This window comes from Pseudomicrostroma glucosiphilum, assembly GCF_003144135.1.
Source record: "Pseudomicrostroma glucosiphilum strain MCA 4718 unplaced genomic scaffold BCV69scaffold_3, whole genome shotgun sequence".
Taxonomy (NCBI): Eukaryota; Fungi; Basidiomycota; class Exobasidiomycetes; order Microstromatales; family Microstromataceae; genus Microstroma; species Microstroma glucosiphilum.
The window spans coordinates 202,633-215,233 of NW_020289915.1; the positions used below are offsets into that span (position 1 = coordinate 202,633).

Below are 12,601 nucleotides of genomic sequence, written 5' to 3' on the forward strand. Positions count from 1 at the left end.
GCGCACGGCAATTTGGGCAAAAAGCCATTGGCCCGACGGGAGCAGAGGGACATGCCTCGTTCCGTATCCTTTGCCCTTAGTGTACCACTGCAACCAACAACCTCCCTACCTGACCCTCATCTCTGCAAGTCGTCGGGTTCAGATGACGGCTATTGAGGCTTCTAAGCCGGAAGTATGGGCAGACGACTTCATCGGCTTTGACTTCGGGGATGAAGAAGGAATCGGCAGCGGGATAGAGGCAGAGGCAGGCCCGTCTTCCCGTCCTACCTCGCCTGGATCTGCTCGAGGTGGCCGCCACCAGGCGAGGGGACGAGACGGCGTACCTACTGGTCCCAAGTCCTCACGACGAAGCGGAGAGGCAGCAAACGCATCGTCAAGCAAGGGCAAGAAGAGGAAGATCGATGGTGATGGCGAGCCAGGCGATGGGGACATCAGATCCAAGAAGGACCAGCAGAGGGCGGCCGCAAGAGGTACGCCTTGGAGTGTCGATGTTGATTGGAAAACCGCCAGAAATGCGGCACAGCAGCTCCATCGCGAGATGATGGCATTCGAACGCTGGATCGCGCCAACCAAAGAGGAGCACCAGTCCCGAAAGATGGTCATCAGACTTATTCGCAATGCCATCAATTCTCAATGGAAAGACGCCGAGGTCCATTCCTTTGGAAGTCAAGACACTGAACTGTACCTGCCCCAAGGTGACATCGACCTCGTCGTCGTATCGAGGGCAATGGATCTTCAGCGCCGCGAGAACGTCCTGAGAGCCATGGCCGCTTGCCTACGTAGGAACAACCTGGCCACGGATGTTCAAGTCATTGCCAAAGCAAAGGTACCCATCATAAAATTTGTATGCACCCACGGGAGGTACCGATGTGACATCAGTGTCAACCAGACCAATGGACTCAAAGCTGCAGATTGGGTCAATGAGCAACAAGACAAAGTTCCAGCCATCCGACCTCTGATCATGCTGACCAAGCATCTGCTCCAGCAGAGGGGCATGAGCGAGGTCTACACAGGCGGACTGGGCAGCTTCAGCGTCATCTTGCTCGTCGTCAACTTCATGCAGGTGAGTCATCCTGTTTCTTCAGATGAAGAACGCAGTCTGACCATGCGTATCACTGCTATTCTCCTTATCTAGATGCACCCGCGAGTGCAGCGTGGGGAGATTGATCCAGCTCGTAACCTTGGGGTACTCTTTCTTGATTTTCTCGAGCTATATGGCAAAAATTTTGGCTACGATGATACCGGCATCTCTGTCACCGGCCGTGGCTCATACTTCCATAAATCTCATCGAGGCTGGAAAGACGGTCAAAAGCCTTTCAAGGTGTCCATCGAAGACCCTCAAAATCCGGAGAATGATATCGCCACTGGCTCCTACAATATCATCAGCGTGCGGACGTCCCTTGCGGGAGCTTTCGACATTCTTACCACTGCCGTATGTGAGAGGGGATTTGAGATGTCGCGGGGCAGACGTGGCGACGGCACAGCCGGGCGCTCAGGACCGGGCAGCAACGATACTAGACACCACCGATTCGAGCAAGACCCTGACGAAGCGGCTCGGGAAGCTCTTTTGAACGGCAATGGGGCAAGGAACGGAGCTGGAGGTCTGGAGAAGGACCCGCAGTCTCTCTTGGGGAGCATCATCGGTGTCAGTAGGGAGCTGATGAAGAACCGCAAGGATATCGAAGCCCTTTACCACAGTGGCATCCTGCAGAAACTGCTGGGCAAGTCGCCGCCTCGTAGGTCGCCAAGCCCGGGGCCCTCGCATGCCTGGAAAGAGAGCCGACGTCCGCCCGAGCCTCGCGAGGCTGCACCTCGTCAGCCGTCGCCTCCATCGCCTCCTTCAGGCCCTCGAGCGATGAGCGGTCGGAATGGAAGAGATGATATAGGAGACGCAGGAAATAGCAGCGTAGACTCGATCATTCATATCAAAGGAGCCTCCTCGCAAATGCGCCCCGGCGCAGCAGCACAAGGCTCCCACCATCTACCACCTCAGCATAGCACACCTCTGAGGACGACCACAAGCAGGCCCAGTGATCGCCAACATCTGGCATCGACTGCTGGCCCTGGTCGCGGGTCGGTGGGCCCGCACTCGCTCGCCTCGGACTCAGGCGATGACGAGCCCGATTCTCGCTACGCAGCCCAAGCGAGCAGCAGACGAGGCGAGCAAGTCAAGAAGAGGCGGAGAGATTTCCTGGACGTACCGAAAGCGTATATCAGTGAAGAGTCAGAAGACGAAGGGGGGAGTGAAGACGCCTCATCATCTGCCGAGGAAGGCGAAGTGTCGGGATCCCAATCTGCTGCTCAGAGCGCAGGCAAGAGGAAGCAGTCGATCAAAGGCGCCAGCCAGCAGCGCTTCTGGCTTGACAAGGGCGCTGCGAGAATGGATGACGACGATGATGACGAGACAGACTATTGAGGTGTCCAGGCGGGTACGATGTCTTCCGTCTGCGAGTCTGCAATCCACCTGTCTTATGTCCTATGCCCGTTCCGTCCCGTCCCTTCCCGTTCCGACTCTCGGCAATGTAGTCCAGGTGGACAGGTGGAGGAAGGCAGCCACACTTTGCCGTGCGCGTGGCGCCTGTGTGCGGCCCCAACTGACTGCCACTCACGAGCTCACTCTCTTCTTCCCGACTTCTGGCGTTATCATCTTTACCAACAACGACACCTCCCATCGCTTTCGTCACAGATCACACCTCTTAGATCACCACCATGTCGAAGCTCGCCACCTCTTACCCTTCTTGGTCGAAGCTTGAGCAGCTCTCCAAGCAGAAGATCAATCTGCGGGAAGCCTTCGCCAAGGACCCCCAGCGTTTCCAAAGGTATTCGCGCTCCTTCAAGGGAGACCGAGTAAAGGACATCTCTCTCCTGTTTGACTTCTCAAAGAATCTGATTGACGACGATGTCCTTGCTTCGCTCATCTCTCTTGCCAAGGAGGCAAAGGTCGAGGAGCACAGGGATGCCATGCTTGACGGCAAGCCTATCAACGGCTCTGAAGACCGGGCTGTCCTGCACATTGCCCTCCGTGACCTAGAAGGCGACTTCAAGGGCAAGGACTCGGTTGCAGGTGTCAAAGAGGTCATTCCTGAGCTCAAGCACATGAAGGAGTTCTCCGAGGCCGTCCGAAGTGGCTCGTGGAAGGGTTACACCGGCAAGACTATCAAGTCGATCGTAAACATTGGTATTGGCGGTTCCGACCTTGGCCCAGTCATGGCCACTCAAGCCCTTAAGCCCTACTCGAAGCGTGACCTCGACGCTCACTTCGTTTCTAACATCGACGGTACTCACATCGCCGAGACTCTCAAGGTCTGCGACCCTGAGACCACCCTCTTCATTGTCGCTTCGAAGACTTTCACTACTCAAGAGACTATCACAAACGCTACTGCCGCTCGCGACTGGTTCATGGAGACTGCCAAGGACAAGGCACACGTGGAGAAGCACTTTGTTGCTCTCTCCACGAATGTCAAGGCTGCTACCGAATTCGGTATCGCCGAGGCCAACATGTTCAAGTTCTGGGACTGGGTCGGTGGCCGATACTCGCTCTGGAGCGCCATTGGTCTCAGCATTGCCCTTGTCATTGGCTACGAGAACTTCGAGGAGTTCCTCAAGGGAGGAAACGAGATGGACAGGCACTTCAAGAATGCCAAGCTGGAGGACAACCTGCCCGTCCTGCTGGCCTTGATTGCCATTTGGTACAATAATTTCCACAATGCTCAATCTCAGGCCATCCTCGCCTACGACCAGTACATGAACAAGTTTGCCGATTTCCTTGAGCAGCTCGAGATGGAGTCCAATGGAAAGTTCATCACCTCCAACTCGGAACGCGTCAACTACGAGACTGGACCTATCATCTGGGGTCAGCCAGGAACCAATGGCCAACACGCCTTCTACCAGCTGATCCACCAGGGCACCAAGCTCATCCCCTGTGACTTCCTCGCCCCCGTTGAGTCGCAAAACCCCATCCGAGGTGGTGAGCTGCACGACATTCTCCTCTCCAACTTCTTTGCCCAGCCCGAGGCCCTGGCCTTTGGTAAGACGGAGGAAGAGGTCAAGAAGGAGCTCGGACCAAAGGACGCTGGTAACACCTTCCTGGTCAAGTCCAAGGTCTTTGAGGGAAACAAGCCCACCAACTCGATCATGTTCCAGAAACTCACCCCCGGTACGCTGGGTGCCCTCGTGGCCCTCTATGAGCACAAGGTTGCCGTGCAGGGCTTCGTCTGGGGCATCAACTCCTTTGACCAGATGGGTGTCGAGGTGAGTACACATACACTGAGCAGTGGGATCCGGTGCAACGAAAGGAACGTTACTGAATCCTTTGTGTTTTTGCCTCTCCGCCGTCTCACAGCTCGGCAAAGTTCTTGCCAAGAAGATCTTGCCCGTCCTGCAACAGGCCGACGCACAAAAGGTCGATTCGGAGGGCCACGACTCGTCTACGAGCGGGTTGATCAAGCACTACCTCTCCAACAGAAAGTGACTGCCCTCTGATCCTGATACTCAAGCAGCTCAGGAGGAAGAGGGGAAGGTCCGCACTGGAGCTATAGTGGGAGTACAGAAGACGCGTTTGTAATAAATGAATGAATGATTGAAAGAGAAGAGACGTTCCTTTTGACTATTTTTCTGAGCTCTGAGATATACACGATGAGCAGAATATTGAGCAAATAGACCTTTGGCCCGGTTTGAAGATGCGTATGTCTGCACTGTCGCTTGTCCATATAGACTGCCCTTATGTGTGATCTGCAACTGATGAGAGATGCGAGATTCTGACGACGCACATGTGATGCTCTCACTACAGTGACACACATAAGGAGCTGTTGATAAGATGATGATCATGACGATAATGGTGATGGTGATGGTGGTGATAGTGCTGATGACAAGCGAGCTCTACTCTTCTGCTCTGCCCTCTCTCTTCCCCTCTTGTATTCGCCTTGCAACCCCCCTCCATCACGCAAAGCCAAACCCTTCTCCTCCCTCATTGATGGCTAGAAGCACACTCTTCTTTAGATGCTCAAAGCTCTCGTATACCGGCAAGTCTAATTGATTGAAGCTGTGCGCCAGGATTAAGTAGGGAGGAGGAGAGGTGAGTAATCGAATCTCGCTGTGCTATCTACTTCTCACTTCTCGTCCACGCGATTCAACTTAGACTCACCAAGTGTGCGCAGCAGGCAATCGATCGCTCCCATACGTCTTGTGGATATTGGTCCTCTGATCTCCACTAACACCCTGCAAATGTCCAAATCCCTCCAGTGGCACTTTACTCGTCCCCGTAATGAACTGTAAGAGCTTCGCCCTCGTTTCTTGATCAAAGGATCGTACCGCCCGCCAGAACCAGGTGATGACGGCGTCGGATTGAGAATAGCCGTGTAGCTCCGTGTTGTTGCGCCATTCGTCGACGTCGATGTCGGGTAGACCGGAGATGAGAAGCTCTAGCTCGGTCTCGGAGAAGATGCGGATTAGGGAGCGTGGGATGACATCGTGGAAGCCTTCGAGGAAGGCGTCGATCTGAGGCGGTATGGACAAAGTAAGTGTCAGTCAGGAAAAAGCCGGGCTGGTGCTCCTCTTCGCTCAACAGGTCAACTCACCTGTTTCCTGATCGACAACGTCAACCTCTGCTCTGTCACCAGCTTGACATACTCCATCTTGTTCTCCTCGGTGACGGCAATGTTCTGACCATTTGGCTTCAGCTCGATTACTTGCGTCTCACCAAACTCCTCATTGTCTACGCTGAAGGTCAGATCGAGCACCTCTGTGATATCGTTCTGCAACATCCACTCGAGCGACTTGAAGTACTCTGGATCGACGGCTTCTAGATCGCGGTAGTCTACGTTCTTGCCCAGGATATGCTTATAGAAGGATCGTGTAAAGTAGGCATCCAGTAGACGGCCGTCGTAGATGGCCTTGCCGATGACTCTTCCGACGAACTTGAAGAAAGCCAAGTGGTCCGGATTGATCTCCGATGCTCGATTGGGTTGATATGTCGTCCGGTCTGCCGCACAGGGAGCGAACAAGGCATAGTCTGGATTGAACATCGCCCTTGCAAGGACCTGAAACCACTCCCTCGTCACACCACCGGCGTCCACTCCCTCTTCATTGTAGAAGCGCACATTGAGCTTGCCATGTTTGATCTCCGGACCATTGTGACGCGCAAAGTAGTGGAAGGAGTCGGAGAAGACGTACTGCCTTCTCACACTCAGATTGAGATTGGTATAATGCTCTCTCCTCCCCTTATGCAGTTGTTGCGTGAAGTAGTTGCGCTTGTTGTCAAAGTCAAGGACCTTTGGATTATGCACGAGTAGACTGAAAGACCCACTCATCAGAGAAGGATTGGCTCGAACCATTGTGTTGAGGATCTTGCGATGCCTCTCTGTGAAGGTGAAGAAGTTCTCGGACATCACTTCCCGGGGTGTCTTGGGGGGCGGTCTGGTCTCTGTGACTGGTGACACTGATCCGCGAGCCGAGGTGTTCTCTAGAGCAAACGCAGCCTCTGGTGTTGCTACATGCTTCGAAACCACCATCAGACTCTGCGAGATAGGAACAGGGACAGAGCAGGTGAGTACATCGCATTGCACAACGGTAAAACTCCTTCCACTATGTTCTTTCTCACCTCTATCAGGGGTAGCAGGATCATCGCTGCGCTCGAATCATCCTCCATCCTACTCAAGCTCTCACTTAGCTTGGACCACAAACCATCGAAGTCGAGCCCTTCATAGATCTGGGCCAGCTTCTCCTCGTCTTCCTTTTTCTTCCGCGACTTTTCCGACTCTACCTGTTCGTTCTCTGCTTTGCGAATCTCGGTCTGCATCGACATAGGAGCGGTAGGATGGGCTGATGAGCCAGACCCTTGTGGGTCGGTCGAGAGTGGCTGTGATGGTGGTTGCTGGGCTGTATCTGCTGTCGATGGCGGTCCTAAAGCTGGAGCTTCTGCCTGTGTCGATTGCGAAAGGTTGATCATTTGGAGGTCTGGACCCGCTAATGCGCCTCCCAGACCCTCTTGAGCGTTCAACACCGGTCCTGGTGACGCTCTACTGTCGCTGCCACTCCGGGTCTCTGCAGGGACGGGAATCTCGGCATCTTCCTCTGCCATGGAGTCTGCTATTGACGATATGGCTGGTGGAGGACGCAGACTGGGGACATCTGCTGAGGCTGGTGCTGATGCTGATGCGCTATTTGAGGGTCCCGGCTGTGATGAAGCCGAGGAAGAGGGTAGTGCGAGGCCTGGAAGGCCGCCAGTGGGGACATTGATGATGGTTGAAAACGGTGGAAGCCCATTGCTGCCTTCCTGAGGCGGTGTGCTACGGTGATGTCAAGCATGAAAAGAGCATAGACAATGGTCAGTACGTCGTCGCGGCCTTTAAAGGATGTCTCTCCTGCTGTTCTGGATTGATAGAAGACTCACTTTGGCATGGTCTGTGATCTACTGTGATGTGACTCGCCGCCCAGTGCAAATACGACCGGTGGAGCAGCAGACGATGACGACGAAGACGGGGGGCGGGATGTAGCTTGATGGTATGGTCTGAACGTAGGCTGTGGATGATGTTTCTAGAATACCATGCTCGATGTCCTGTGGTGGTGGTGGTGTGGTGGTGTGTGGTGCCTGCCTGTCCTTCCTTGCCTCGGCTCCTCTGCGCGAGGTGGAGTTGCATCTCAGCGCTTCATCCGCCAGGAATTTTGACGACGCCCCTGCTTCCGTCCATTGGCAGACAGACCACTATCACCATCACCATCACCACTACCCTCTCCTTTTAACAGCCATACCAACTTCATCATGAGGCAAAAGAGATCAAAGACATACCGCAAGCTCCTCTCATCTTACATCCTTCACTTCAACTTCCGCCCGCCCTTTCAGCTCCTCATCGATGCACCCTTCACCCACTCCCTGGCAGCACTCCATCTCACACCACAAGAAGTGGACCACCGTCTGTCCGATGTTCTGCAGACTTCACAGCTCTCAAAGGGCAAGACTAGGGCGGGCAATGCAGAGATGAAGTGCCTCATCACACAGTGCTGTATGGTACAGCTCTATCAGGCGGAGAAGGAAGGCAAGATCGAAAAGGATGCCGTGAACATTGCCAAGTCGTGGGAGAGGAGGAGGTGCAACCACCGTGAGGCGATTGACGCAGACGAGTGTCTCAAGGAGGTCATCGGTGAGTGTGAGGAGGTACGTCGCTCACGTGTAGCTGCCTTGCTGACATTGCCTCTACCCGTATGCCCTACAGGCCCCAACAACAAGCACCGCTACCTTGTGGCCTCCGACTCGAAGAAGCTGCGAAATCATCTCCGCGAAGAAGTAGCCGGTCTTCCCCTGGTGCACACAAATCAAAGTCGAGTCATCGTTCTCGAACCCATGAGCGACAAGACGAAAGCAAGGGTGCAGGAGCTTGAGCACGCTAAGCTGGGCGGACAGCCAGATTCACAGACTGCACCTGCTCTGGGGTCAAATGTAGTCACTGAAGCCTCCCTCGTAGGGCAGACTGGCGAGTCTTCGAAAGCGGCTCGTAAAGCAGGATACAAGATGCGCAAGACCCGAGAGGCCAACCCGCTTAGCAACAAGAAGCCAAAGAAGGTGCTGGAGGCCGAAAAGGCAGAGAAGGAGAGGAGGACGAGGGAAATTGCAGAACGGACAGAGGCAAAGAGGAGAAAGGCAGCAGAAGAGGAACGGGAGCGGCAGAGAGCGGAAGATCATGCGGCTCGCGAAGGCAACGAGAGCAGAGATGACGGGGAGGAGAGAGAAGATGATACTTCGTCCAAGAGGCCGGCTCAGCAGCAGCAGCAGCAGCGACCGGTAGGAGAGGGCAACGATGTTGAGGATGGTCAGGCCAAGAAGAAGCGCAAGAGGGGTGGCAGGGGCGCGGGAGGTAAAGCCGTCAAGGCTGATGCATCTGCCGCTGTCGCAGCTGCATCGTAGAGGGACCTCCAGCGGTCAGTACACTCGTCAGGATGACATCCAAGGAACTTGTCTGCCTATGTAATATACATTGTCGATCATTCTCCATTGTGTCTCGACGCTTTGACTCGCGAGTCTCAATCCCTCTCCAGATCTGTTGGTTCGGGTGCGGTAGAAGACAAGTAGGAGCGATCATCAGCTGTCTGCTCAATTTCACCAGTCCCTCCGAGCCATTCTCCCCCAACTACACACTCCTACTCACTAATATTACTCCCAAACTTCCCATAAAGGACCACCTTCAACTTCTTCATCTCCTCTTCACACTCATCCACCCTCGCCTTGAGCGCCTCAATTTCTTCGTCCAGCTTTGTCGTTTCTTTTTCTAGGAGGGAGATGACTTTGGGTTGTGGAAGGTGAACGAAAGAGTCGGCGATCTTGTAGCTGCGAAAAAGTCAAAGAGAGGTGATAAAGGGAGTGTGAGTAACGAGGCTCGGGCAAATGGTCTTCTGCACTGCACTGCGCTGAGCTGCGCGTCTGGGCAACTCACAGTACCTCTTCCTCCTCATCCACCAATTCCAATTCCATCATCACCTCTTCCACTGCCTCTTTCTCTTCCCTCTTCCTCTTCAAGTCCTCTTCGTAGTCCGTTACTCGATTGTTGTACCGGGAAAAGGCATTGATGGATTGTTGGTCGGAAAAGGAGACGCTCACGTCGTTTTCTTCGGTCTCGTTGAGCTGATGGATGGGGGAAGAGAGGGAGAGAGGAGATGTTAGTTGGGTGGGACAGGACAGTGGACGTGGTATGAGTCTTCTGGCGAGGGAGACATACCATGCGCATCTTGGTAGCCCAACTTCGATGTGAGCACTGGCGAGCGTACGAAGAAGAAGTGCTAGCTACGTCCACTTGTGCTCTGCACCACCGACGGACAGATCGCCGCTCGTTCAAAGTGGTCCAAGCTTCCGCTTGGGTTTTGGGTGGGGGCGTCAGCGGAGCTTGAATCGAAACGCGGGTCCGCCGCCGGCGTGTGTTGCTCTCGAGACTGCCACTGTCCCCCGGCGCCTTTCACGCTCACGCTCAGGCGTAGACTACCAGGGACCAGAGACATCAACACTCACGCCGGGGGGGGGGAAGCAAGTCACCTTTACCAGGTTGGAGCCTCGAGTCCCTTCTCATCGAATTCGTCTATTCTCCTCAGTCTCCTCGTATCCCTCGCTACATCTGTCAGGCCATGTCCACCACCTCACCCACACGACAGCTGGTCGAGGCAAGGCAGCCCGGACGGGTCTCACGGTACACCGCCAGCTTCCTCCGGTACAGTCTCTTGCCAGTCATTGTAATTGGGGTGCCTGCTTGGCCTGTTTTGGCAGTCAGCTGTGCTGGTGAGCGAGCGAGCGAGCGACGACTGATACGTGTAGTCACCCTACTGACGCTATCTTAAATCACTCCTCCGCGCTCCATTCAGTCCCCTTCTTGGCTCTAGTGTGAGTTTAAGCTCGTTGTATGCCAGACATACTGGAAGAAACACTGACAGATCTGTGACTGCTCACCTCCCACCATTTTCACAGTACGATCCCCCTCTTCATTGGTCTCTCCTGTCTCCTCCTCTACTCGCTCTCATGGTTCACCTACCTCGTCCTAGCACAAGCAGATGCCCCAACTATCAAGTCCAACACCTCTCGCTTCCTGCCCTTTCTTCCGTACGCACCCACCAAGTGTGTCAAGGTGACTTGGGCATCCCTCCAATACTCTCTCACGGCAACAAAGCTGGCCTTCCCAGCTCTTCTAGACTGGAGCTACAGGAGGGTGATGATCTTGGGGACAGCCGCGGGATCCTCGGTAGTCCGAGAGGGGATCCTGTATGGCTCTTCCGCCAGCGCCAAGAGGCTCGACGTCTATCTCCCGCCCAATCTCTCTTCGACTCGCGACTATGAGCCCGTCTCTACAACCGCATCAGCCAAGCGATCGCGCAAGCATTCGACCAACTTTGATGAACCGCCCTCCGCCGTAGGTTCAGATGGCTCGATTCTGGAGGAAAGTGGAAAGGCCAAGCCCGAGGAGAAGGCTCCGCGAGGCACACGCAAGGCAGCTCCCGTCATCGTCTTTCTCCCGAGCTCTATCCCGCCCTTCTCTTGGTCTAGCAGACGCAAGGCCTACCTGCAGCTCGCCCTACGCTTGCGAAGGATGGGCAACTGCGTAGTCATTCCGGACGTGACTTATTTCCCCGAAGATAGGATCAAGCAGTCGGTCAGTGATGTGAGGGAGGTCCTGCGATGGGTGGGACAGAACATCTCTCGGTACGGCGGAGACCCTCAGAGGATCCACTTGATGGGCCATGGACTATCGGCCCACCTCGCGCTGCTCACCCTCACTCAGGAGGCCGTAGTGCTCAGTCGTGAGGGTCTGCTCGAAGCTCAGGCGGAGAGGGAACAGCGTCACATTGCACGTGAGGAGCGTTGGCAGCAAGAGGAAGAAGAGAGGAAAAAGTACGCAGCGAGTGGATCGTCCAGCCCTCCTAGACCTACAAAGGTAGCAGGAACAGCTCCTCCGCAGGCTGCCACGAAGACTACTGCTGGAGGCCCTAGGAGAAGTGGTGATGGATGGGTCGATGATTCGGCTCTATCTGGAGACGAGGTCCTCTCACCTGGTATACAGTTGCCAAATGAAGGTCGCTTCTCTAGGGATAGAGGCAGCAAAGGCAAGCCCGACTCGGCCAACAACCCCTCTCTGGGCGAACTTGCAGATGACGAGCATCCCAACTTCCCTCGGGCGTCCAGCGCGATCAGAGGGGCTTCTTCCAACTCTCCCTCCATTGCCTTTCCCTCTACGCCCGTACACAGCGAGAGCAGGATGCAGCGCTATCTGCAATCCCGCCGGGAAGGCTACTTTGACGACAGCGACGTCGACGACGACTCCATTCTGGACATTCCCATTCCCAATGGTCTCCGGCGCGTCGAAATCTATTCTCCGGAAACTGAAGTTCCTCCAGTAGCAGGCTTGATCCTCTTTAGTGGAATTTCCGATGTCATCAAGGGATTTAGAAACGAGACGGAGCGAGGAATCGAAGACTTGAGCGTGCTACGTCGCTCCGCCGGTCCAAGTCACACCAGTTGTCTCCTCCACTCTCCCGCCCACCTACTCTACGCCTCTAAAAATCTCCTCAACCCTGCTCTTCTACCAGCCAAAGTCCTCTTGATCCACGGAGGAAAAGATGCAGTGGTTCCCATTGAGCAAAGTACCCTACTCAAGACTTTACTGGTAGGAATTGGAGTTAATCATGTTAGACTTCGGGCTTATAGACAATTGGGACATGCAGAGAGTGTGGCGTGTTTATTCTTGGGAATGGGAAAAGGATTAAAGAGGTATCAGAAGATGATTTGTCAAGATCTTGATGATTTTCTTGCCGAGTAGACTTTGTTCCAGTCCAGTCCAGTCCAAGACTGGTTCCACACTCGTTAGTGGTAGAAGTAATGGTGTGGCTTTCTCCTCTTGTACTTTCGTTATTCTACGCAGAGGATCCGCACGTCTCTCCCGTTTGAACTTTACTTTACTAGATTCGCTTCGTCGTTTAATGTACATCTATAGTCATTGCAAACCGCATCAAAAAGTCGTATGTTGTAAAATCGTGTCCGCATCTAGGCTAGGCGTAGTGTAGTGCGACGTGACTCAAAGTCCACTCCCTTGCGCACACTGCTGGTCTAATCCAATGCGTCTGCACCTGCGTC

The 12,601-nt window shown here is 54.5% G+C and overlaps 6 protein-coding genes across 6 annotated transcripts; 4 read left to right on the forward strand and 2 right to left on the reverse strand.

The window, feature by feature from the left end:
• The first annotated feature begins 74 nt into the window (after nt 1-74).
• On the forward strand, nt 75-2,480 carry BCV69DRAFT_256807 (hypothetical protein). The gene is made up of 2 exons (XM_025490611.1): nt 75-1,063; nt 1,136-2,480. Exons 1-2 carry the CDS (start codon nt 143-145, stop codon nt 2,414-2,416), a joined length of 2,202 nt encoding a protein of 733 aa, XP_025349315.1. The 5' UTR covers nt 75-142; the 3' UTR covers nt 2,417-2,480.
• A 189-nt stretch (nt 2,481-2,669) lies between these two features.
• BCV69DRAFT_256810 (putative PGI1-glucose-6-phosphate isomerase) lies at nt 2,670-4,731 on the forward strand. The gene is made up of 2 exons (XM_025490612.1): nt 2,670-4,251; nt 4,343-4,731. The coding sequence occupies exons 1-2, from the start codon at nt 2,710-2,712 to the stop codon at nt 4,469-4,471; spliced, it is 1,671 nt and encodes a 556-aa protein (XP_025349316.1). The 5' UTR covers nt 2,670-2,709; the 3' UTR covers nt 4,472-4,731.
• A 70-nt stretch (nt 4,732-4,801) lies between these two features.
• Nucleotides 4,802-7,572, reverse strand: BCV69DRAFT_281161 (HECT-domain-containing protein; the record flags this gene model as incomplete). Its single annotated transcript, XM_025491875.1, has 5 exons — nt 7,391-7,572; nt 6,599-7,286; nt 5,577-6,515; nt 5,144-5,496; nt 4,802-5,041 (listed from the first exon to the last, which is right to left on the reverse strand). Coding segments are annotated over exons 1-5 (2,063 nt in total), but the record flags the coding sequence as incomplete, so codon positions are not given.
• Nucleotides 7,573-7,759: 187 nt separating this feature from the next.
• BCV69DRAFT_267355 (hypothetical protein) lies at nt 7,760-8,899 on the forward strand (the record flags this gene model as incomplete). Its single annotated transcript, XM_025490827.1, has 2 exons — nt 7,760-8,144; nt 8,211-8,899. 2 exons carry the CDS (start codon nt 7,760-7,762, stop codon nt 8,897-8,899), a joined length of 1,074 nt encoding a protein of 357 aa, XP_025349318.1.
• A 116-nt stretch (nt 8,900-9,015) lies between these two features.
• BCV69DRAFT_297459 (Prefoldin, subunit 4) lies at nt 9,016-9,716 on the reverse strand (the record flags this gene model as incomplete). The annotated part of the gene is made up of 4 exons (XM_025494116.1): nt 9,016-9,032; nt 9,141-9,319; nt 9,426-9,613; nt 9,708-9,716. The coding sequence occupies 4 exons, from the start codon at nt 9,714-9,716 to the stop codon at nt 9,016-9,018; spliced, it is 393 nt and encodes a 130-aa protein (XP_025349319.1).
• A 248-nt stretch (nt 9,717-9,964) lies between these two features.
• On the forward strand, nt 9,965-12,495 carry BCV69DRAFT_281163 (hypothetical protein). Its single transcript, XM_025491876.1, has 3 exons — nt 9,965-10,258; nt 10,342-10,360; nt 10,445-12,495. Exons 1-3 carry the CDS (start codon nt 10,108-10,110, stop codon nt 12,285-12,287), a joined length of 2,013 nt encoding a protein of 670 aa, XP_025349320.1. The 5' UTR covers nt 9,965-10,107; the 3' UTR covers nt 12,288-12,495.
• The last annotated feature ends 106 nt before the right edge of the window (nt 12,496-12,601 follow it).